We start from the raw sequence: 27,832 nt of genomic DNA on the forward strand, positions 1-27,832 counted from the left end.
TTCGTCTGTGCGTGCGCGCCCCCGTGTGTCACCTTGCTCCATCGCTAGAGGTAAAGCACCGACCATAATCAAGGCCTTTACCGAGGGACTGTCGTCCGGTTTGAAAAGAGCCGAAGAGAAAATGTCGGAAGCCTCCAAACCGAAGACCTCTCCCAAGGCCATTAAGTTCCTCTTTGGGGGACTGGCAGGGTAGGTACCCGGGCTATAGGCCGCTCTTAGCGGTCACACTCACACAGCAGCCCCGCTGACAGCGGTGCTCGGTTACCGGTCAGGGGCACAGCATACTCAATTAGAGAGGGAGTTAGAAACCGAGAATAACATGTGTTTAGTAATGAATTAATGTAATCATTAAGTGATAAGCTCGTGTGTGTTTCCGGTGCATGTTGACAGCCCGGTAGATGTTACTATCCCGGCATAATGGCGTCAACCTTCGCACACACGCATTGACATTTGGGTCTGTCTACAGACGCACTGACCGCTAGTTAGGCCCAGACAACTGTATGTCGATGCCTCCGGTTACGTTCAAGCTCTATGACCACCAACATAACCCCTAGCTGTGTGCTGCCGCTTTCCATGCTGTCTGTAGCTTGTGAGGTGTGGAAACACTGTTGCGTTTATGTCTTTTGATTATTGTCTGCGTACTACGTGTTACTTGTCTTGTGTTGCTCTGTCTGCGTACTACGTGTTACTTGTCTTGTGTTGCTCTGTCTGCGTACTACGTGTTACTTGTCTTGTGTTGCTCTGTCTGCGTACTACGTGTTACTTGTCTTGTATTGCTCTGTCTGCGTACTACGTGTTACTTGTCTTGTGTTCCTCTGTCTGCGTACTACGTGTTACTTGTCTTGTGTTGCTCTGTCTGCGTACTACGTGTTACTTGTCTTGTGTTGCTCTGTCTGCGTACTACGTATATAGTCCCAACATTAATAGGATGACTGTCTGAATGTGTCGCGTATCAGTCATGCACGTACTGTTCCAGTCTTATTAAATGTCAAGACCTCAAAGACAAAGAAATTCCCTCAGCCCCTTACCCTAATAAATACAAATAACCTCCCAGATATGGGCCTGTTAACCTACCCTGTTCTTTCAGAGAGAGAGAGACCTGGTACTCTAGCCTGTTCTCTCAGAGAGGGAGACCTGGGACCCTAGCCTGTTCTCTCAGAGAGAGAGAGAGAGAGACCTGGGACCCTAGCCTGTTCTCTCAGAGAGAGAGACCTGGGACCCTAGCCTGTTCTCTCAGAGAGAGAGACCTGGGACCCTAGCCTGTTCTCTCAGAGAGAGAGAGAGAGACCTGGGACCCTAGCCTGTTCTCTCAGAGAGAGAGAGGGAGACCTGGGACCCTAGCCTGTTCTCTCAGAGAGAGGGAGACCTGGGACCCTAGCCTGTTCTCTCAGAGAGAGAGGAGACCTGGGACCCTAGCCTGTTCTCTCAGAGAGAGAGGGAGACCTGGGACTCTAGCCTGTTCTCTCAGAGAGGGAGACCTGGGACTCTAGCCTGTTCTCTCAGAGAGGGAGACCTGGGACCCTAGCCTGTTCTCTCAGAGAGAGAGAGAGAGACCTGGGACCCTAGCCTGTTCTCTCAGAGAGAGAGAGGGAGACCTGGGACCCTAGCCTGTTCTCTCAGAGAGAGAGGGAGACCTGGGACCCTAGCCTGTTCTCTCAGAGAGAGAGGGAGACCTGGGACCCTAGCCTGTTCTCTCAGAGAGAGAGGGAGACCTGGGACCCTAGCCTGTTCTCTCAGAGAGAGAGGGAGACCTGGGACCCTAGCCTGTTCTCTCAGAGAGAGAGGGAGACCTGGGACCCTAGCCTGTTCTCTCAGAGGGAGACCTGGGACCCTATCCTGTTCTCTCAGAGAGAGAGGGAGACCTGGGACCCTATCCTGTTCTCTCAGAGAGAGAGGGAGACCTGGGACCCTATCCTGTTCTCTCAGAGAGAGAGACCTGGGACCCTATCCTGTTCTCTCAGAGAGAGAGACCTGGGACCCTAGCCTGTTCTCTCAGAGAGACCTGGGACCCTAGCCTGTTCTCTCAGAGAGAGAGACCTGGGACCCTAGCCTGTTCTCTCAGAGAGAGAGACCTGGGACCCTAGCCTGTTCTCTCAGAGAGAGAGACCTGGGACCCTAGCCTGTTCTCTCAGAGAGAGAGACCTGGGACCCTAGCCTGTTCTCTCAGAGAGGGAGACCTGGGACCCTAGCCTGTTCTCTCAGAGAGGGAGACCTGGGACCCTAGCCTGTTCTCTCAGAGAGAGAGAGACCTGGGACCCTAGCCTGTTCTCTCAGAGAGAGAGAGACCTGGGACCCTAGCCTGTTCTCTCAGAGAGAGAGAGACCTGGGACCCTAGCCTGTTCTCTCAGAGAGGGAGACCTGGGACTCTAGCCTGTTCTCTCAGAGAGGGAGACCTGGGACCCTAGCCTGTTCTCTCAGAGAGAGAGAGAGAGACCTGGGACCCTAGCCTGTTCTCTCAGAGAGAGAGAGGGAGACCTGGGACCCTAGCCTGTTCTCTCAGAGAGAGAGGGAGACCTGGGACCCTAGCCTGTTCTCTCAGAGAGAGAGGGAGACCTGGGACCCTAGCCTGTTCTCTCAGAGAGAGAGGGAGACCTGGGACCCTATCCTGTTCTCTCAGAGAGAGAGGGAGACCTGGGACCCTATCCTGTTCTCTCAGAGAGAGGGGAGACCTGGGACCCTATCCTGTTCTCTCAGAGAGAGAGACCTGGGACCCTATCCTGTTCTCTCAGAGAGAGAGACCTGGGACCCTAGCCTGTTCTCTCAGAGAGACCTGGGACCCTAGCCTGTTCTCTCAGAGAGACCTGGGACCCTAGCCTGTTCTCTCAGAGAGAGAGACCTGGGACCCTAGCCTGTTCTCTCAGAGAGAGAGACCTGGGACCCTAGCCTGTTCTCTCAGAGAGAGAGACCTGGGACCCTAGCCTGTTCTCTCAGAGAGGGAGACCTGGGACCCTAGCCTGTTCTCTCAGAGAGAGAGAGACCTGGGACCCTAGCCTGTTCTCTCAGAGAGAGAGAGACCTGGGACCCTAGCCTGTTCTCTCAGAGAGAGAGAGACCTGGGACCCTAGCCTGTTCTCTCAGAGAGAGGGAGACCTGGGACCCTAGCCTGTTCTCTCAGAGAGAGGGAGACCTGGGACCCTAGCCTGTTCTCTCAGAGAGAGGGAGACCTGGGACCCTAGCCTGTTCTCTCAGAGAGAGGGAGACCTGGGACCCTAGCCTGTTCTCTCAGAGAGAGGGAGACCTGGGACCCTAGCCTGTTCTCTCAGAGAGAGAGACCTGGGACCCTAGCCTGTTCTCTCAGAGAGAGAGAGAGAGAGACCTGGGACCCTAGCCTGTTCTCTCAGAGAGAGAGAGAGAGAGACCTGGGACCCTAGCCTGTCAAGTATAGCCTCTGATCTATCAAAAGGGTGTTTGAGGTAGAGTTTACACCAAGTGCGCTATCAGTGTAGAGAGGGTCATATTTGCTTTACTGCTAGTAGTGCTTTTCAGAATGGTCTCTTCTCAGTATAGTGGGAGTACCCGTACTGTAGTGGTGTGATGACAGTAGGTTGGCTGTGTATGGTGATGTTGGTGTATTTCTGTCTGTGCTGTGGGCATAACACTGAAGGCCCTTATGTCTCCTCGCACGCATGCAGAGCTGATATCTGCTGTTCTACTCTGCTCTTCTTCTCTGCTGTTCTCTGGTCTTCTACTCTGCTCTTATTCTCTGCTTTTCTCTGCTCTTATTCTCTGCTCTTCTACTCTGCTCTTCTCTGCTCTTCTTTTCTCTGCTCTTCTCTGCTTTTCTCTGCTCTTCTCTGCTCTTCTACTCTGCTTTTCTCTGCTCTTATTCTCTGCTCTTATTCTCTGCTCTTATTCTCTGCTCTTATTCTCTGCTCTTCTTCTCTGCTTTTCTCTGCTCTTATTCTCTCCTTCTTCTCTGCTCCTCTTCTCTGCTCTTCTTCTCTGCTCTTCTTCTCTGCTCTTCTTCTCTGCTCTTCTTCTCTGCTCTTCTTCTCTGCTCTTCTCTGCTCTTCTTCTCTGCTCTTCTTCTCTGCTCTTCTACTCTTAAATAGTGTTTGTTTGAAGTTGTCTTTGTTGTTGTAATATCACAAACAGATGTGGCAGTTTCACTGCAGTGGATTCCAACTTGAAGACTACAGTGCCTTGCCAAAGTTTTCAGACCCCAATGCTTTCTTCACATTTTATTGTTTAACCAAGTGGATTAAATTGTAATTTTCCATCAACAATCTGCACAAAATTCTCTGTCAAAGTGGGATATTTTTTTTAAAGATTGTTTAATAAAAAAAAAAAAAAAGTTAAAATATGGTTGTCGTGAGCATAAGTATTCAGCTCCGTGAGTCAATACATGTTAGAAACACATCTGGCCTCGATGACAGCTGTGAGTCTTTTTCTGAGTCTGAGGGCTGTGAGTCTTTTGAGTCTGAGAGCTGTGAGTCTTTTGAGTCTGAGTCTGAGAGCTGTGAGTCTTTTTGAGTCTGAGAGCTGTGAGTCTTCTTGAGTCTGAGAGCTGTGAGTCTTCTTGAGTCTGAGAGCTGTGAGTCTTCTTGAGTCTGAGAGCTGTGAGTCTTCTTGAGTCTGAGAGCTGTGAGTCTTCTTGAGTCTGAGAGCTGTGAGTCTTCTTGAGTCTGAGAGCTGTGAGTCTTCTTGAGTCTGAGAGCTGTGAGTCTTCTTGAGTCTGAGAGCTGTGAGTCTTCTTGAGTCTGAGAGCTGTGAGTCTTCTTGAGTCTGAGAGCTGTGAGTCTTCTTGAGTCTAAGAGCTGTGAGTCTTCTTGAGTCTGAGAGCTGTGAGTCTTCTTGAGTAATAAGTCTATAAGAGCTATGAGTCTTCTTGAGTCTATAAGAGCTGTGAGTCTTCTTGAGTAATAAGTCTATAAGAGCTGTGAGTCTTCTTGAGTAATAAGTCTATAAGAGCTATGAGTCTTCTTGAGTCTATAAGAGCTGTGAGTCTTCTTGAGTAAAGTCTATAAGAGCTGTGAGTCTTCTTGAGTAATAAGTCTATAAGAGCTATGAGTCTTCTTGAGTCTATAAGAGCTGTGAGTCTTCTTGAGTAATAAGTCTATAAGAGCTATGAGTCTTCTTGAGTAATAAGTCTATAAGAGCTGTGAGTCTTCTTGAGTCTATGAGCTTTTCACATATGGATTGTACCAGACTGTATTTGACCCTTGAAAAAAAAATATATTCTTCAAACACTGTCAAGGTGGTGGGGATCATGGCTATACAGCAATTTTCAAATCTTTACAGATTTAAAAACAGATTTAAGTCCAAACTGTAACTCGGCCTCTCAGGAACATTCAGTGTCATCTTGGTTGGCAACTCCAGTGTATATTTGGCCTTGTGGTTTAGGTTATTGTCCAAATCTAGATAAAACAACGTCTGTCTGCAGTGCCAGTCAATCGTATGGACACACCTACTCATTTATATACATACAGTGGGGCAAAAAAAAGTATTTAGTCAGCCACCAATTGTGCAAGTTCTCCCACTTAAAAGATGAGAGGCCTGTAATTTTCATCATAGGTACACTTCAACTATGACAGAGAAAGTGGGAGAACTTGCACAATTGGTGGCTGACTAAATACTTTTTTGCCCCACTACATACATACATACATACATACATACATACATACATACATACATACATACATACATACATACATACATACATACATACATACATACATACATACATACATACATACATACATACATACATACATACAGTGCCTTGCGAAAGTATTCGGCCCCCTTGAACTTTGCGACCTTTTGCCACATTTCAGGCTTCAAACATAAAGATATAAAACTGTATTTTTTGTGAAGAATCAACAACAAGTGGGACACAATCATGAAGTGGAACGATATTTCTTGAATATTTCAAAATTTTTAACAAATCAAAAACTGAAAAATTGGGTGTGCAAAATTATTCAGCCCCTTTACTTTCAGTGCAGCAAACTCTCTCCAGAAGTTCAGTGAGGATCTCTGAATGATCCAATGTTGACCTAAATGACTAATGATGATAAATACAATCCACCTGTGTGTAATCAAGTCTCCGTATAAATGCACCTGCACTGTGATAGTCTCAGAGGTCCGTTAAAAGAGCAGAGAGCATCATGAAGAACAAGGAACACACCAGGCAGGTCCGATATACTGTTGTGAAGAAGTTTAAAGCCGGATTTGGATACAAAAAGATTTCCCAAGCTTTAAACATCCCAAGGAGCACTGTGCAAGCTATAATATTGAAATGGAAGGAGTATCAGACCACTGCAAATCTACCAAGACCTGGCCGTCCCTCTAAACTTTCAGCTCATACAAGGAGAAGACTGATCAGAGATACAGCCAAGAGGCCCATGATCACTCTGGATGAACTGCAGAGATCTACAGCTGAGGTGGGAGACTCTGTCCATAGGACAACAATCAGTCGTATATTGCACAAATCTGGCCTTTATGCAAGAGTGGCAAGAAGAAAGCCATTTCTTAAAGATATCCATAAAAAGTGTCGTTTAAAGTTTGCCACAAGCCACCTGGGAGACACACCAAACATGTGGAAGAATGTGCTCTGGTCAGATGAAACCAAAATTGAACTTTTTGGCAACAATGCAAAATGTTATGTTTGGCGTAAAAGCAACACAGCTCATCACCCTGAACACACCATCCCCACTATCAAACATGGTGGTGGCAGCATCATGGTTTGGGCAGGGAAGATGGTTAAAATTGATGGGAAGATGGATGGAGCCAAATACAGGACCATTCTGGAAGAACCTGATGGAGTCTGCAAAAGACCTGAGACTGGGACGGAGATTTTGTCTTCCAACAAGACAATGATCCAAAACATAAAGCAAAATCTACAATGGAATGGTTCAAAAATAAACATATCCAGGTGTTAGAATGGCCAAGTCAAAGTCCAGACCTGAATCCAATCGAGAATCTGTGGAAAGAACTGAAAACTGCTGTTCACAAATGCTCTCCATCCAACCTCACTGAGCTCGAGCTGTTTTGAAAGGAGGAATGGGAAAAAATGTCAGTCTCTCGATGTGCAAAACTGATAGAGACATACCCCAAGCGACTTACAGCTGTAATCGCAGCAAAAGGTGGCGCTACAAAGTATTAACTTAAGGGGGCTGAATAATTTTGCACGCCCAATTTTTCAGTTTTTGATTTGTTAAAAAAGTTTGAAATATCCAATAAATGTCGTTCCACTTCATGATTGTGTCCCACTTGTTGTTGATTCTTCACAAAAAATACAGTTTTATATCTTTATGTTTGAAGCCTGAAATGTGGCAAAAGGTCGCAAAGTTCAAGGGGGCCGAATACTTTCGCAAGGCACTGTACATACACACACACACACACACACACGTAGACAGACAGTACAGTACCTGTCAATATACAACACATCTAGATAAAACATCGATCTATACAGTAACGGTCAGTAGTTTGGACACACCTTCTCATTCAAGGGTTCTTATTTTTTGTTATTTTCTACATTGTAGAATAATAGTGAAGACATCAACACTATGAAATAACAGATGGATTCTCTCTCTGTGTCCCTTCTCCAGGATGGGAGCGACAGTGTTCGTCCAGCCTCTAGATCTAGTGAAGAACAGGATGCAGCTGAGTGGTCAGGGAGGAAAGGCCCGGGAATACAAGACCAGCTTCCATGCTCTGGCATCTATACTGAAGAATGAAGGACTAGGAGGCATCTACACTGGGTTAGTACTACTATGCTATTATATATGTAAGTCGCTTTGGATAAAAGCGTCTGCTAAATGGCATATATTATTATTATTATTATATACTACTACTATACTGTTACTATGCTGCTAAATCTACACTGGGTTAGCACTGCTATGCTATTATATACTACTACTATACTGTTACTATGCTGCTAAATCTACACTGGGTTAGCACTGCTATGCTATTATATACTACTACTATACTGTTACTATGCTGCTAAATCTACACTGGGTTAGTACTACTATGCTATTATATACTACTACCATACTGTTACTATGATATTATATACTACTACTATATCATTACTGTACTACTAATACTACTAATACTACTTACCATACTGTTACTATGATATTATATACTACTTACCATACTGTTACTATGATATTATATACTACTTACCATACTGTTACTATGCTATTATATACTACTACTATACCATTACTGTACTACTAATACTATTTACCATACTATTGCTATGCTGCTAATACTTACTTAGTATCTAGATCCTCTGAAGCTGTGGAGGGATTCAGATTCTAAATGTATCTAGATCCTCTATGAGGTCATGGAGAGATTCAGATTCTAAAAGTATCTAGATCATCTATGAGGTCATGGAGGGATTCAGATTCTAAAAGTATCTAGATCCTCTATGAGGTCATGGAGGGATTCAGATTCTAAAAGTATCTAGATCCTCTATGAGGTCATGGAGGGATTCAGATTCTAACAGTATCTAGATCCTCTATGAGGCCGTGGAGGGATTCAGATTCTAACAGTATCTAGATCCTCTATGAGGCCGTGGAGGGATTCAGATTCTAAAAGTATCTAGATCCTCTATGAGTCCTGTGGAGGGATTCTAATTGTGGATTTAAAAGAAAACAACATGAATCATCGAGTACAATGACATCTTTGTTTTTAAACCCTGGATTTCTAATCCCTTGATTATTGTTGTATCTGATTTTTAACAGCTAACATTTCTGTGGCCATAATAAATAGATACGCTGATAGGGGACAACCTTGTTTTACTCCTCTAGACAGTTGAATACTTTCTGAGAAGTTGGCATTATTTACTATTTTACACCCGGGGTTTACTATACAAAACTTTAACCCATTGTATAAGAGACTCTCCTAAATTGAAATATTCCAGGAATTTGTATATAAATTCCAGTCATACTTGATCAAAAGCCTTTTCAAAGTCAGCTATGAATACCAGGCCTGGTTTCCCAGATTTTTCATAGTGTTCTATTGTTTCCAGTACTTATATTATCTCCAATAAATTATATTATCTCCAATAAATTATATTATCTCCAATGTATTGTCCATTTAAAAAAGCTGTCTGATTAGGATGAATAATATCCAACAATACTTTTTAAATTCTATGCGCTATTTTGTTTTGCTATAATTTTTGATCACTAGAGTGTAAAGGGCCTCCATGTTTTTAAATGTTCTTTATATTTACCACTTAGATCCCGTTTCAGTAATAATGAAATCAGACCTTCTTGTTGAGTTATCTGATAATCTACCATTTATATAGGAGTGGTTCAAACATGCTAATAACGGTCCTCTGAGTAGATCAACAACCATTCAGCCCTGGAGATTTCCTGGCCTCCCTCCCTCCCTCCCGCTTTGTGATGGCCACTCACAATACATTGATTTGTTGTCCTTAAGCCATTTTTCCACAACTGGAAGTATGCTTGGGGTCATTATCCATTTGGAAGACCCATTTGCGACCAAGCTTTAACTTTCTGGCTGATGTCTTGAGATGTTGCTTCAATATATCCACATACATTTCCTTTCCTCATGAAGCCATCTATTTTGTGAAGTGCACCAGTCCCTCCTGCAGCAAAGCACCCCCACAACATGATGCTGCCACCCCCGTGCTTCACGGTTGGAGTGGTGTTCTTCGGCTTGCAAGCCTCCCCCTTTTCCTCCTTTCATAATGATGGTCATTACGGCCAAACTGTTCCATTTTTGTTTCATCAAACCAGAGGACATTTCTCCAAAAAGTACCATCTTTGTCCCCATGTGCAGTTGCAAACCATAGTCTGGCTTTTTTATTGCGGTTTTGGAGCAGTGGCTTCTTCCTTGCCCAGCGGCATTTCAGCTTATGTTGATATAGGACTTAGTTTTACTGTGGATATAGATACTTTTGTACCTGTTTCCCCCAGCATCTTCACAAGGTCCTTTGCTGTTGTCCTGGGATTGATTTGCACTTTTCACACCAAAGTACATTCATCTCTAGGAGACAGAACACATCTCCTTCCTGAGCGGTATGACAGCTGTGTGGTCCCATGGTGTTTATACTTGCGTACTATTGTTTGTACAGATGAACATGGTACCTTCAGGCGTTTGGAAATGACTCCCAATGATGAACCAGACTTGTGGAGGTCTACAATTTTTTTTCTGAGGTCTTTGCTGATTTCTTTTGATTTTTCCCATGATGTCAAGCAAAGAGGCACTGAGTTTGAAGGTCGGCCTTGAAATACATCCACAGGTACACCTCCAATTGACTCAAATTATGTTAATTCGCCTAACATAATCTTCTAAAGCCCTCACATTTTCTGGAATTTTCCAAGCTGTTTAAAGCCATAGTCAACTTAGTGTATGTAAACTTCTGACTCACTGGAGTTGGGATACAGTGAAATAATCTGTCTGTAAACAGTTGTTGGAAAAATTACTTGTTATGCACAACGTAGGTGTCCTAACTGATTTGCCAAACTATAGTTTGTTAACTTCACTAGGGTAGGGGACAGCATCCACTGGCCACTGATTGAAAGTTCTGTAACTCTGTAACTCCAATTTTACAGAATAAAAGCCTGAAACAATGTCTAAAGACTGTTGACATCTAGTGGAAGCCATATGGAATGTAATCTGGGTCATATCCTTTTATATGGTGGATAGGCTTTCAATGGAAAAACATAGTGGCACTTCCTGGATGGATTTTCCTTGGGTTTTTGTCTGCCATATCAGTTCTGTTATTCAAAGACATTATTTGAACAGTTTTGGAAACTTTAGAGTTTCTATCCAAACCTACTAATAATATGCATATCCTAGCTTCTGGGCCTGAGTAACAGGTGGTTTACTTTGGGCACGATTTTCATCCAGACGTCAAAATTCTGCCACCTAGTCCAACAAGGTTTTTTACAAGAAATTTGTGGAGTGGTTGAAAAACGAGTTTTAATGACTCCAACCTAAGTGTATGTAAAGTTCCGACTTGAAATGGATATGTACTCTTAGTCCTTCAATTTCCTTTGTTTACATGCACCCTTTTAACATAAATGGCTTTTGTTTTAGAGAATTGCATCTAAAGGCACATTTAAAAGTGTCCCATACAATCAAGGGATCTCCTTTACCTAAGTTATGTCCGGAAACAGTCTGTTATAAATTCCTCTGTCCTAGTTCAAAACAAGTTATCATCCAATATTACTATACTGTTACAATACTACTAATACTATGATGATAATACTACTCTACTATTATACTAATTCAGTCCACCAGGCTACCAACATGGTGTGGGTTAGGTATCTACATCATGTTGTTGTTTCCAGTCTGTCAGCAGGTCTACTCCGCCAGGCTACCTACACCACAACGAGGTTAGGTATCTACACGGTGTTGTTTGAGAAGATGACGGGACAGGACGGGACTCCGCCCAACTTCCTCATGAAGGCTCTGATTGGTATGACGGCTGGAGCAACCGGAGCCTTCGTAGGAACACCTGCTGAAGTCGCCTTGATCAGGATGACTGCTGACGGACGGTGAGAGGGAGGGAGACCGCTGACGGAGGGAGGGAGGGAGACCGCTGACGGAGGGAGGGAGGGAGACCGCTGACGGAAAGAGGGAGGGAGAGAGGGAGGGAGACCGGGGAGAGAGGGAGGGAGGGAGACCGCTGACGGAGAGAGGGAGGGAGGGAGACCGCTGACGGAGAGAGGGAGGGAGGGAGACCGCTGACGGAGAGAGGGAGGGAGGGAGACCGCTGACGGAGAGAGGGAGGGAGGGAGACCGCTGACGGGAGGGAGGGAGACCGCTGAGGGAGGGAGGGAGACCGCTGACGGGAGGGAGGGAGACCGCTGAGGGAGGGAGGGAGACCGCTGACGGGAGGGAGGGAGACCGCTGAGGGAGGGAGGGAGAGAGACCGCTGAGGGAGGGAGAGAGAGAGACCGCTGAGGGAGGGAGAGGGGAGGGAGACCGCTGACGGACGGTGAGAGGGAGGGAGACCGCTGACGGACGGTGAGAGGGAGGGAGACCGCTGACGGACGGTGAGAGGGAGGGAGACCGCTGACGGACGGTGAGAGGGAGGGAGACCGCTGAGGGAGGGAGAGAGTGAGACCGCTGAGGGAGGGAGGGAGGGAGGGAGAGGGGGAGGGAGACCGCTGACGGAGGGAGGGAGGGAGACCGCTGAGGGAGGGAGACCGCTGAGGGAGGGAGGGAGGGAGGGAGACCGGAGGGAGGGAGGGAGGGAGACCGCTGACTGAGGGAGGGAGGGAGGGAGGGAGAGGGAGACCGCTGACTGAGGGAGGGAGGGAGGGAGGGAGAGAGACCGCTGACTGAGGGAGGGAGGGAGGGAGAGAGACCGCTGACTGAGGGAGGGAGGGAGGGAGAGAGACCGCTGAGGGAGGGAGGGATGAGGGAGGGATGGAGACAGCTGACTGAGGGAGAGAGAGAGGGAGGGAGGGAGGGAGGGGAGGGAGGGAGACGGTGAGAGGGAGGGAGAACGCTGACGGACGGTGAGAGGGAGGGAGGGAGGGTGGGAGAGAGACCGCTGACGGACGGTGAGAGGGAGGGTGGGAGGGAGGGAGGGTGGGAGACCGCTGAGGGAGGGTGAGAGGGAGGGAGAGAGGGAGACCGCTGACTGACAGTGGGAGGGAGGGAGGGAGAGAGACCGCTGACTGACGGTGAGAGGGAGGGTGGGAGGGAGGGAGGGTGGGAGACCGCTGAGGGAGGGTGAGAGGGAGGATGGGAGGGAGGGAGGGAGACCGCTGACTGACAGTGAGAGGGAGGGAGGGAGAGAGAGAGGGAGGGAGACCGCTGACGGACGGAGGGAGGGAGGGAGACCGCTGACGGACGGAGGGAGGGAGGGAGACCGCTGACGGACGGTGGGAGGGAGGGAGACCGCTGACGGACGGAGGGAGGGAGGGAGACCGCTGATGGACAGTGAGAGGGAGGGAGGGAGACCGCTGATGGACAGTGAGAGGGAGGGTGACCGCTGACGGACAGTGAGAGGGAGGGAGAGCGAGGGAGGGGGGTAACAGGAGTTAAATTATGTTTAATTGTGTAATTTCCCTCCCTTGCTCTCTTTCTCACCCTCCCTCTCTCTCTTTCTCTCCCACCCTCCCTCTCTCTCTTTCTCTCCCCCTCCCTCTCTCTCTTTCTCTCCCCCTCCCTCTCTCTCTTTCTCTCCCCCCTCCCTCGCTCTCTTTCTCTCCCTCTCTCTCTTTCTCTCCCCCCTCCCTCTCTCTCTTTCTCTCCCCCCCTCCCTCTCTCTCTTTCTCTCCCCCTCCCTCTCTCTCTTTCTCCCCCCTCCCTCGCTCTCTTTCTCTCCCTCGCTCTCTTTCTCTCTCTCCCTCTCTCTCTTTCTCTCCCCCCCTCCCTCTCTCTCTTTCTCTCCCCCATCCCTCTCTCTCTTTCTCTCCCCCCTATGGCTCTCTTTCTCTCCCTCTCTCTCTTTATCTCCCCCCCCTCTACTCTCTCTCTACTCTCCCCCTCCCTCTCTCTCTTTCTCTCCCCCATCCCTAAAGCTCTCTTTCTCTCCCTCGCTCTCTTTCTCTATTCCCTACTCTCTTACTCTCTCTACTCTCTCTTTCTCTCCCCCTCCCTCGCTCTCTTTCTCTCCCTCTCTCTCTTTCTCTCCCTCGCTCTCTTTCTCTCCCTCTCTCTCTTTCTCTCCCTCTCTCTCTTTCTCTCCCTCGCTCTCTTTCTCTCCTCGCTCTCTTTCTCTCCCTATCTCTTTCTCTCCCTCGCTCTCTTTCTCTCCCTCGCTCTCTTTCTCTCCCTCGCTCTCTTTCTCTCCCTCTCTCTCTTTCTCTCCCTCGCTCTCTTTCTCTCCCTCGCTCTCTTTCTCTCCCTCGCTCTCTTTCTCTCCCCTCGCTTCTTTCTCTCCCATCTCTAAAGAGGGGTCCCCCTCCCTCTCTCTCTACTACTCCCTCGAACTCTTTCTCTCCCTCGCTACTTTCTCTCTCTTTCTCTCCCTCGCTCTCTTTCTCCCCTATGGAGCTCTCTTTCTCTCTCTTACTCTCTCCCTCTCTACTATCTCTCCCCCTACTCTCTCTTTCTCTCCCCCTCCCTCGCTACTCTTTCTCTCCCTATACTCTTTCACTCTCTTTCTCTCCCTCGCTCTCTATTCTCCCTACTCTCTTTCTCTCTCTTTCTCTCCTCGCTCTCTTTCTCTCTCTTTCTCTCCTCGCTCTCTTTCTCTCCCTCGCTCTCTTTCTCTCTCTTTCTCTCCTCTCTCTTTTCTCTCCCTCGCTCTCTTTCTCTCCCTCGCTCTCTTTCTCTCCCTACGCTATCTTTCTCTCCCTCTCTCTCTTTCTCTCCCCCTCCCTCTCTCTCTTTCTCTCTTCCCTCGCTCTCTTTCTCTCCCTCGCTCTCTTTTCTCTTTCTCTCCCTCGCTCTCTTTCTCTCTCTTTCTCTCCTCGCTTCTTTCTCTCCCTCGCTCTCTTTCTCTCCCTCGCTCTCTTTCTCTCCCTCTCTCTCTTTCTCTCCCCCTCCCTCTCTCTCTTTCTCTCCCCCTCCCTCGCTCTCTTTCTCTCCCCCCCCTCCCTCTCTCTCTTTCTCTCCCCCTCCCTCGCTCTCTTTCTCTCCCCCTCCCTCGCTCTCTTTCTCTCCCTCTCCCTCTCTCTCTTTCTCTCCCCCTCCTCGCTCTCTTTCTCTCCTCGCTCTCTTTCTCTCTCTTTCTCTCCCTCGCTCTCTTTCTCTCTCTTTCTCTCCTCGCTCTCTTTCTCTCCCTCGCTCTCTTTCTCTCCCTCGCTCTCTTTCTCTCCCTCTCTCTCTTTCTCTCCCCCCCTCCCTCGCTCTCTTTCTCTCCCTCGCTCTCTTTCTCTCCCTCGCTCTCTTTCTCTCCCTCGCTCTCTTTCTCTCCCTCGCTCTCTTTCTCTCCCTCGCTCTCTTTCTCTCCCTCTCTCTCTTTCTCTCCCCCCCTCCCTCTCTCTCTTTCTCTCCCCCCTCCCTCGCTCTCTTTCTCTCCCTCGCTCTCTTTCTCTCCCTCGCTCTCTTTCTCTCTCTTTCTCTCCTCGCTCTCTTTCTCTCTCTTTCTCTCCCCGCTCTCTTTCTCTCCCCGCTCTCTTTCTCTCCCCCGCTCTCTTTCTCTCTCTTTCTCTCCCTCTCTCTCTTTCTCTCCCTCTCTCTCTTTCTCTCCCCCCTCCCTCTCTCTCTTTCTCTCCCCTCCCTCGCTCTCTTTTCTCTCCTCGCTCTCTTTCTCTCTCTTTCTCTCCTCGCTCTCTTTCTCTCCCTCGCTCTCTTTCTCTTACTTTCTCTCCCCGCTCTCTTTCTCTCCCCCCGCTCTCTTTCTCTCCCCCGCTCTCTTTCTCTCTCCGCTCTCTTTCTCTCTCTTTTACTCCCTCGCTCTCTTTCTCTCCCTCTCTCTCTTTCTCTCCCCCCCTCCTCTCTCTCTTTCTCTCCCCCTCCCTCGCTCTCTTTCTCTCCCTCGCTCTCTTTCTCTCCCTCGCTCTCTTTCTCTCTCTTTCTCTCCCTCGCTCTCTTTCGCTCTCTTTCTCTCCCTCGCTCTCTTTCTCTCCCTCGCTCTCTTTCTCTCCCCGCTCTCTTTCTCTCCCTCTCTCTCTTTCTCTCCCCCCGCTCTCTTTCTCTCCCCCTCTCCTCGCTCTCTTTCTCTCCCCCAGTCTCCCTGCAGACCAGAAGAGAGGATATTCTAATGTGTTCAATGCTCTGGCCAGAATCACTAAAGAAGAGGGTGTCACCACACTATGGAGGGTAAGATACTATTTCTACTATATTACTACTACTCTACTACTATAGAACTACTATACACCTACTATACTACAGCATCACTAAAGAGGGGGTCACCACGCTATGGAGGGTAAGATACTATTACTACTACTATATTACTACTACTCTACTACTATAGAACTACTATACACCTACTATACTACAGCATCACTAAAGAGGGGGTCACCACACTATGGAGGGTAAGATACTATTTCTACTATATTACTACTACTCTACTACTATAGAACTACTATACTACAGCATCACTAAAGAAGAGGGTGTCACTACTACTATATAACTACTACTACACTACTATAGAACTACTATACTACAGCATACTAAAGAGGGGGTAGATGGACTATTACTACTACTATATTACTACTACTAACTACTACTACTATACACCTACTATACTACAGCTCACTAAAGAGGGGGTCACCACACTATGGAGGGTAAGATACTATTACTACTATATTACTATTACTACTATAGAACTACTATACACCTACTACTATACTACAGCATCACTAAAGAGGGGGGGTCACCACACTATGGAGGGTAAGATACCATTACTACTACTACTATAGAACTACTATACACCTACTTCTATACTACAGCATCACTAAAGAGGGGGGGTCACCACACTATGGAGGGTAAGATACCATTACTACTATAGAACTACTATACACCTACTACTATACTACAGCATCACTAAAGAGGGGGGGTCACCACACTATGGAGGGTAAGATACCATTACTACTATAGAACTACTATACACCTACTATACTAAGATACTATTACTACACTACTACTGTACTATTACTATACTATTACTACACTACTACTGTACTATTACTATACTATTACAACACTACTACTGTACTATTACTATACTATTACACCACTACTACTATACTATTACAACACTACTACTGTACTATTACTATACTATTACAACACTACTACTGTACTATTACTATACTATTACTACACTACTACTATACTATTACTATACTACTACACCACTACTACTGTACTATTACAACACTACTACTGTACTATTACAACACTACTACTGTACTATTACAACACTACTACTGTACTATTACAACACTACTATTACATTACAACTACTACTGTACTATTACAACACTACTACTGTACTATTACAACACTACTACTGTACTATTACTACACTATTACACCACTACTACTGTACTATTACTACACTATTACACCACTACTACTGTACTATTACAACACTACTACTATACTATTACTATACTATTACAACACTACTACTATACTATTACAACACTACTACTGTACTATTACTATACTACTACTATACTATTACAACACGACTACTATACTATTACTATACTATTACAACACTACTACTGTACTATTACTATACTATTACAACACTACTACTGTACTATTACTATACTATTACAACACTACTACTGTACTATTACAACACTACTACTGTACTATTACAACACTACTACTGTACTATTACAACACTACTACTGTACTATTACAACACTACTACTGTACTATTACAACACTACTACTGTACTATTACTATACTATTACAACACTACTACTGTACTATTACAACACTACTACTGTACTATTACAACACTATTACAACACTACTACTGTACTATTACAACACTACTACTATACTATTACTATACTATTACAACACTACTACTGTACTATTACTATACTATTACTATACTACTGTACTATTACTATACTATTACTATACTACTACTGTACTATTACTATACTATTACTACACTACTACTACTGTTACTACTATTACTATACTATTACTACACTACTACTGTACTATTACTATACTATTACTACACTACTACTGTACTATTACTATACTATTACTACACTACTACTAATATACTATTACTACACTACTACTGTACTATTACTACACTACTACTGTACTATTACTACACTACTACTGTACTATTACTACACTACTACTGTACTATTACTACACTACTACTGTACTATTACTACACTACTACTGTACTATTACTACACTACTACTGTACTATTACTACACTACTACTGTACTATTACTACACTACTACTGTACTATTACTACACTACTACTGTACTATTACTACACTACTACTGTACTATTACTACACTACTACTGTACTATTACTGTACTATTACTACTACTACTACTATTACTACTACTACTACTGTACTATTACTACACTACTACTGTACTATTACTACACTACTACTGTACTATTACTACACTACTACTGTACTATTACTACACTACTACTGTACTATTACTACTATTACTATACTATTACTACACTACTACTGTACTATTACTACACTACTACTTACTACACTACTACTACTATTACTACACTACTACTGTACTATTACTACACTACTACTGTACTATTACTACACTACTACTGTACTATTACTACACTACTACTGTACTATTACTACACTACTACTGTACTATTACTATACTACTACTTACTACTACTACTATTACTACACTACTACTGTACTATTACTACACTACTACTATACTATTTCTACACTACTACTGTACTATTACTACACTACTACTGTACTATTACTATACTATTACTACACTACTACTAATATACTATTTCTACATGACTACTATACTATTTCTACATGACTACTGTACTATTACAACACTGTTACTATACTGTACTATTACTATACTATTACTGTACTATTACTACTACTACTAATATACTATTTCTACATGACTACTATACTATTTCTACACGACTACTGTACTATTACAACACTACTACTGTACTATTACTATACTATTACTACACTACTAATATACTATTTCTACATGACTACTATACTATTTCTACATGACTACTGTACTATTACAACACTACTACTGTTACTATACTACTATACTATTACAACACTACTACTAATATACTATTTCTACATGACTACTATACTATTTCTACATGACTACTATACTATTTCTACACGACTACTATACTATTACTATACTATTACAACACTACTACTTTACTATTACTATACTATTACTAACACTACTACTGTACTATTACTATACTATTACTACACTACTACTAATATACTATTTCTACATGACTACTATACTTTCTACATGACTACTATACTTTCTACAACACTACTACTAATATACTATTACTACATGACTATTACTATACTATTTCTACACTGACTACTATACTATTTCTATACTATTACTACACTATTACTATACTATTACTACACTACTACTATACTATTACAACACTACTACTGTACTATTACTATACTATTACTACACTACTACTGTACTATTACAACACTACTACTGTACTATTACAACACTACTACTGTACTATTACAACACTACTGTACTATTACTACACTACTACTAATATACTTTCTACATGACTACTATACTATTTCTACACTACTACTATTACAACACTACTACTGTACTATTACTATACTATTACTACACTACTACTATACTATTACTATACTATTACTATACTATTTCTACTACTACTGTACTATTACAACACTACTACTGTACTATTACTATACTATTACTACACTACTACTACATACTATTTCTACTGACTACTATACTATTTCTACATACTACTGTACTATTACAATACTATTACTATACTATTACAACACTACTACTGTACTATTACTATACTATTACTACACTACTACTGTACTATTACTATACTATTACAACACTACTACTAATATACTATTTCTACATGACTACTATACTATTTCTACATGACTACTATACTATTTCTACACTACTACTATACTATTTCTACACTACTACTATACTATTACTACTATTACTACTACTACTATTACTATACTATTACTATACTATTACTACACTATTACTATACTACTACTACACTATTACTATACTATTACAACACTACTACTGTACTATTACTATACTATTACAACACTACTACTGTATACTATTTCTACACTACTACTGTACTATTACTACACTACTACTGTACTATTACTACACTACTACTGTACTATTACTACACTACTACTATACTATTACAACACTACTACTGTACTATTACAACACTACTACTGTACTATTACTATACTACTACTACTGTACTATTACTACTACTACTATTACAACACTACTACTGTATATACTATTTCTACACTACTACTATACTATTTCTACATGACTACTATACTATTTCTACATGACTACTATACTATTTCTACACTACTACTGTACTATTACTATACTATTACTACACTACTACTGTACTATTACTATACTATTACTACACTACTACTAATATACTATTACTACACTGACTACTATACTTTCTTACATGACTACTACTACTTTCTACTACTACTATACTATTACAACACTACTACTGTACTATTACTATACTATTACTGCACTATTACTAACACTATTACTATACTATTACAACACTACTACTGTACTATTACAACACTACTACTGTACTATTACAACACTACTACTGTACTATTACAACACTACTACTGTACTATTACAACACTACTACTGTACTATTACTGTACTATTACAACACTACTACTGTACTATTACAACACTACTACTGTACTATTACAACACTACTACTGTACTATTACAACACTACTACTGTACTATTACAACACTACTACTGTACTATTACAACACTATTACTGTACTATTACAACACTACTACTGTACTATTACAACACTACTACTGTACTATTACAACACTACTACTGTACTATTACAACACTACTACTGTACTATTACAACACTACTACTGTACTATTACAACACTACTACTGTACTATTACAACACTACTACTGTACTATTACAACACTACTACTGTACTATTACAACACTACTACTGTACTATTACAACACTACTACTGTACTATTACAACACTACTACTGTACTATTACAACACTACTACTGTACTATTACAACACTACTACTGTACTATTACAACACTACTACTGTACTATTACAATACTGTTACTATACTACTAATATACTATTTCTACATGACTACTATACTATTACAACACTACTACTGTACTATTACTATACTATTACTGTACTACTACTGTACTATTACTATACTATTACAACACTACTACTAATATACTATTTCTACAACACTACTACTACATACTATTACTATTTCTACATGACTACTATACTATTTCTACACTGACTACTATACTATTTCTAACACTACTATACTATTACTATACTATTACAACACTACTACTGTACTATTACTATTACTATACTACTAATATACTATTTCTACATGACTACTATACTATTACTACACTGACTACTATACTATTTCTACACTATACTGTACTATTACTATACTATTACTACACTACTACTATACTATTACTATACTATTACTACACTACTACTACACTATACTATACTATTACAACACTACTACTATACTATTTCTATACTATGACTACACTATTACTACACTGACTACTATACTATTTCTACACTACTACTATACTATTACAACACTACTACTGTACTATTACTATACTATTACAACACTACTACTGTACTATTACTACAACACTACTACTAATACTATTACTACACTGACTACTATACTATTACAACACTACTACTGTACTATTACTACACTACTACTGTACTATTACTACACTATTACTGTACTATTACAACACTATTACTGTACTATTACTACTACTACTATTACTGTACTACTACTACTGTACTATTACTACACTACTACTGTACTATTACAACACTACTACTGTACTATTACAACACTACTACTGTACTATTACAACACTACTACTGTACTATTACTATACTATTACTATACTACTGTACTATTACTATACTATTTCTACTATTTCTACACGACTACTGTACTATTACTATACTATTACAACACGACTACTGTACTATTACTATACTATTACTATACTACTACTGTACTATTACTATACTATTACTACACTACTACTGTACTATTACTATACTATTACAACACTACTACTATACTATTACTACACTACTACTGTACTATTACTATACTACTACTACTGTACTATTACTATACTATTACTATACTATTACTACACTACTACTGTACTACTACTGTACTATTACTACACTACTACTGTACTATTACTATACTATTACAACACTACTACTAATATACTATTTCTACATGACTACTATACTATTTCTACACGACTACTATACTATTTCTATACTACTAATATACTATTTCTACACTACTATACTACTTATACATATACTACACTACTAATGGATACACTACTATTACTATACTATTAATACATATACTATATTACTAATAAATATACTATTACTATACTTAAAATGACTATACTCTCCGGCCACTGCTACTATACTACCACTATACCACCGTTACTATACTACCATTGCTACTATACTACCACTATACCACTGCTATTATACTACCACTATACTACCACTGCTACTATACTACCACTGCTACTATACTACCACTGTACCACGGCTACTATACTACTACTATACTACTGTACTATTACTATACTATTACTATACTACTACTGTACTATTACTATACTATTACTACACTACTACTGTACTATTACTATACTATTACTACACTACTACTGTACTATTACTATACTATTACTACACTACTACTGTACTATTACTATACTATTACTACACCACTACTGTACTATTACTATACTATTACTGTACTATTACTGTACTATTACTGTACTATTACTGTACTATTACTACACTACTACTGTACTATTACTGTACTATTACTACACTACTACTGTACTATTACTATACTATTACAACACTACTACTGTACTATTACTATACTATTACAACACTACCACTGTTACTATACTACCACTGCTACTATACTACCACTATACTACCACTGCTACTATACTACCACTGCTACTATACTACCACTATACTACCACTGCTACTATACTACCACTCCTACTATACTACCACTATACCACTGCTACTATACTACCACTGCTACTATACTACCACTATACCACTGCTACTATACTACCACTATACCACTGCTACTATACTACCACTGGTACTATACTACCACTGGTACTATACTACCACTGGTACTATACTACCACTGGTACTATACTACCACTGCTACTATACTACCACTATACCACTGTTACTATACTACCACTGCTACTATACTACCACCATACCACTGCTACTATACTACCACTGCTACTATACTACCACTGTACCACTGCCGCTATACTACCACTATACCACTGCTACTATACTACCACTGTACCACTGCCGCTATACTACCACTGGTATACTACCACTGGTACTATACTACCACTGGTACTATACTACCACTATACCACTGCTACTATACTACCACTGTACCACTGCTACTATACTACCACTGCTACTATACTACCACTATACCACTGCTGCTATACTACCACTGGTACTATACTACCACTGGTACTATACTACCACTGGTACTATACTACCACTGGTACTATACTACCACTGGTACTATACTACCACTATACCACTGCTACTATACTACCACTGCTACTATACTACCACCATACCACCGCTACTATACTACCACTGTACCACTGCCGCTATACTACCACTATACCACTGCTACTATACTACCACTATACCACTGCTACTATACTACCACTGTACCACTGCTACTATACTACCACTGCTACTATACTACCACTGTATCACTGCCGCTATACTACCACTGGTACTATACTACCACTGGTACTATACTACCACTATACCACTGCTACTATACTACCACTGTACCACTGCTACTATACTACCACTGCTACTATACTACCACTATACCACTGCTGCTATACTACCACTGGTACTATACTACCACTGGTACTATACTACCACTGGTACTATACTACCACTGTACCACTGCTACTATACTGCCACTATACCACTGCTAATATACTACCACTGCTTACTATACTACCACTGCTACTATACTACCACTGCTACTATACTACCACTGTACCACTGCTACTATACTACCACTGCTACTATACTACCACTGCTACTATACTACCACTGTACCACTGCTACTATACTACCACTGTACCACTGCTACTATACTACCACTGTACCACTGCTACTATACTACCACTGCTACTATACTACCACTGCTACTATACTACCACTGCTACTATACTACCACTGTACCACTGCTACTATACTACCACTGCTACTATACTACCACTGTACCACTGCCGCTATACTACCACTGTACCACTGCTACTATACTACCACTGTACCGCTGATATTATTTTCCAGTACAGACCTCTGAGAGACTGCTGAGCTTAACAAAAACAGTAACCGTGTGTGTGTTCCTCCAGGGTTGTATTCCCACCATGGCCCGTGCTGTAGTGGTCAACGCTGCCCAGCTGGCCTCCTACTCTCAGAGCAAACAGGCTCTTATAGAGACAGGTAACCCCTGACCTCTAATTCTAACCCTCTTCTGAGTCCCCAACAACCGATGGTTTAGTTATAAGCTGGTTAGGGTGTGGTTCTCCTAGATGGGTTAGGGTGTGGTTCTCCTAGATGGGTTAGGGTGTGGTTCTCCTAGTTGGGTTATGGTGTGGTTCTCCTAGATGGGTTAGGGTGTGGTTCTCCTAGATGGGTTAGGGTGTGGTTCTCCTAGATGGGTTAGGGTGTGGTTCTCCTAGTTGGGTTAGGGTGTGGTTCACCTAGATGGGTTAGGGTGTGGTTCACCTAGATGGGTTAGGGTGTGGTTCACCTAGATGGGTTAGGGTGTGGTTCTCCTAGATGGGTTAGGGTGTGGTTCTCCTAGATGGGTTAGGGTGTGGTTCTCCTAGATGGGTTAGGGTGTGGTTCTCATAGATGGGTTAGGGTGTGGTTCTCATAGATGGGTTAGGGTGTGGTTCTCATAGATGGGTTAGGGTGTGGTTCTCATAGATGGGTTAGGGTGTGGTTCTCCTAGATGGGTTAGGGTGTGGTTCTCCTAGATGGGTTAGGGTGTGGTTCTCCTAGATGGGTTAGGGTGTGGTTCTCCTAGATGGGTTAGGGTGTGTTTCCTACAGAAATCCATTCATTTTGAATAACTTCTCTTCCGCCCCCAGGGTATTTTGTGGACGGTATCTTTCTCCATTTCTGTGCCAGTATGATCAGCGGCCTGGTAACCACGGCAGCGTCCATGCCCGTCGACATCGTCAAGACCAGAATTCAGAACATGAGAATGATAGATGGAAAACCAGAGTTTAAGAATGGCCTGGTAAGTTATAACTACACTGAGTCAACATTCATTAAGAACAGCTGCTCTTTCCATGACAGACTGACCAGGTGAAATCTATGATCCCTTATTGAGGCCACTTATTAAATCTACTTCAGTCAGTGTAAATGAAGGGGAGGAGACTGGGTTAAAGGAGGATTTTTGTGGACATTAGATTGTGTGTGTGTGTGCCATTCGAAGGGTGAATGGGCAAGACTAAATATTTACCTTCCTTTGAACGGGGTATGGTAGTAGGTTCCAGGTTTGTGTCAAGAACTGCAGCGCTGCTGGGTTTTTCACGCTCAACAGTTTCCTGTGTGTATCTAGAATGGTCCACCACCCAAAGAACATCCAGACAACTTGACACAACAGTGAGAAGCGTTGGAGTCAACAATGGGCCAGAACAAAAAGACTGAACGACTTGGGTCAAGTCTCTGGCCACCGACCAATAGAACGAAAGACCAACTGGATGAAATAGTATGAATAAATTCTTCAAAATAACGTTTCTAATGAAAACGTCCATTATTTGAATATGTTGGTAATATGTTGTATAAAAGTGAAGCGGACTTTGTCTCGGGGCTAACAACATTGGCAATATATCCTCCAAACACCGACTTCTCGGGCATTATCACTTCATATATAAGATATATATATATATTCATATACAGCACCAGTCTAAAGTTTGGACACCTACTCATTCCATGGTTTTTATTTTGACTACTAGAATAATAGTTAAGACATCAAAACTATGAAATAACACACATGGAATCATGTAGTAACCACAAAAGTATTAAACAAATCAAAATATATTTGAGATTCTTCAAAGTAGCCACCCTTTGCCTTGATGACAGCTTTGCACACTCTTGGCCTTCTCTCAACCAGCTTCACCTGGAATGCTTTTCCAACAGTCTTGAAGGAGTTCCCACATATGCTGAGCACTTGTTGGCTGCTTTTTCTTCACTCTGCAGTCCAACTCATTCCACAAATGAACTTTTAAGAAGGAATTAACACCTGTTAATGCATTCTAGGTGACTACCTCATGAAGCACACCTGTTAATGCATTCTAGGTGACTACCTCATGAAGCACACCTGGGTGATCCTTAATGAAGGGTTTCTCTCTGTCTCCCCCTACAGGACGTGTTGACCAGGGTGATCCTTAATGAAGGGTTTCTCTCTGTCTCCCCCTACAGGACGTGTTGACCAGGGTGATCCTTAATGAAGGGTTTCTCTCTGTCTCCCCCTACAGGACGTGTTGACCAGGGTGATCCTTAATGAAGGGTTTCTCTCTGTCTCCCCCTACAGGACGTGTTGACCAGGGTGATCCTTAATGAAGGGTTTCTCTCTGTCTCCCCTACAGGACGTGTTGACCAGGGTGATCCTTAATGAAGGGTTTCTCTCTGTCTCCCCCTACAGGACGTGTTGACCAGGGTGATCCTTAATGAAGGGTTTCTCTCTGTCTCCCCCTACAGGACATGTTGACCAGGGTGATCCTTAATGAAGGGTTTCTCTCTGTCTCCCCCTACAGGACATGTTGGCGAGGGTGATCCTTAATGAAGGGTTTCTCTCTGTCTCCCCCTACAGGACGTGTTGACCAGGGTGATCCTTAATGAAGGGTTTCTCTCTGTCTCCCCCTACAGGACATGTTGACCAGGGTGATCCTTAATGAAGGGTTTCTCTCTGTCTCCCCCTACAGGACGTGTTGGCGAGGGTGATCCTTAATGAAGGGTTTCTCTCTGTCTCCCCCTACAGGACGTGTTGACCAGGGTGATCCTTAATGAAGGGTTTCTCTCTGTCTCCCCCTACAGGACGTGTTGGCGAGGGTGATCCTTAATGAAGGGTTTCTCTCTGTCTCCCCCTACAGGACGTGTTGACCAGGGTGATCCTTAATGAAGGGTTTCTCTCTGTCTCCCCCTACAGGACGTGTTGACCAGGGTGATCCTTAATGAAGGGTTTCTCTCTGTCTCCCCCTACAGGACGTGTTGGCGAGGGTGATCCTTAATGAAGGGTTTCTCTCTGTCTCCCCCTACAGGACGTGTTGGCGAGGGTGATCCTTAATGAAGGGTTTCTCTCTGTCTCCCCCTACAGGACGTGTTGGCGAGGGTGATCCTTAATGAAGGGTTTCTCTCTGTCTCCCCCTACAGGACGTGTTGGCGAGGGTGATCCGTAATGAAGGGTTCTTCTCTCTGTGGAAGGGTTTCACTCCATACTACGCCAGACTGGGACCTCACACCGTCCTCACATTCATCTTCCTGGAACAGATGAACAAGGCTTATAAAGTCTACTTCCTGGATTAGAGACAGGAGATGTTTTGGGAGGAAGGGAAGCTGATCCTAGTTCTCTGGGAAACTTCACCCCGGAGCAACACACACACACACACACACACACACACACACACACACACACACACACACACACACACACACACACACAGACTGAAGCAGGTGCACACTACACACACGGACAGACACTCCCTCATGTGTCATGTGAGTGACCTTTAACCTCTGTCATGTGACCTGACCCCATTGTGTATGTTCTGTTATTTTTACTGAATGACTCAGAACCTCAGAATGTACCATCTCAGCCTCCCCCCCCCTGCACAGGGCATATTGACACTTGGTACAGTCGTCCCCTCCCCCCACTATGGAACAGATGGCTGGCTGGAAAACCTTGATGATGACAAACAGATTAAAAACTGATTTCTGAAAAACAA

At 42.9% G+C, this 27,832-nt stretch overlaps 1 protein-coding gene across 2 annotated transcripts; it reads left to right on the forward strand.

The window, feature by feature from the left end:
• slc25a11 (solute carrier family 25 member 11) lies at positions 1-27,832 on the forward strand. Of its 2 annotated transcripts, none has more exons than XM_046319357.1 (7): positions 1-189; positions 7,547-7,699; positions 11,270-11,476; positions 15,554-15,644; positions 24,230-24,320; positions 24,974-25,125; positions 26,816-26,896. In XM_046319357.1, exons 1-7 carry the CDS (start codon positions 122-124, stop codon positions 26,879-26,881), a joined length of 828 nt encoding a protein of 275 aa, XP_046175313.1. In that variant the 5' UTR covers positions 1-121; the 3' UTR covers positions 26,882-26,896. The 2 variants fall into 2 exon arrangements, with proteins under 2 accessions (XP_046175313.1, XP_046175312.1); XM_046319356.1 differs by lacking the exon at positions 26,816-26,896 and adding an exon at positions 27,264-27,832 and having other exon boundaries at positions 2-189.

This window comes from Oncorhynchus gorbuscha, linkage group LG21 (genome assembly GCF_021184085.1).
Source record: "Oncorhynchus gorbuscha isolate QuinsamMale2020 ecotype Even-year linkage group LG21, OgorEven_v1.0, whole genome shotgun sequence".
NCBI lineage: Eukaryota > Metazoa > Chordata > Actinopteri > Salmoniformes > Salmonidae > Oncorhynchus > Oncorhynchus gorbuscha.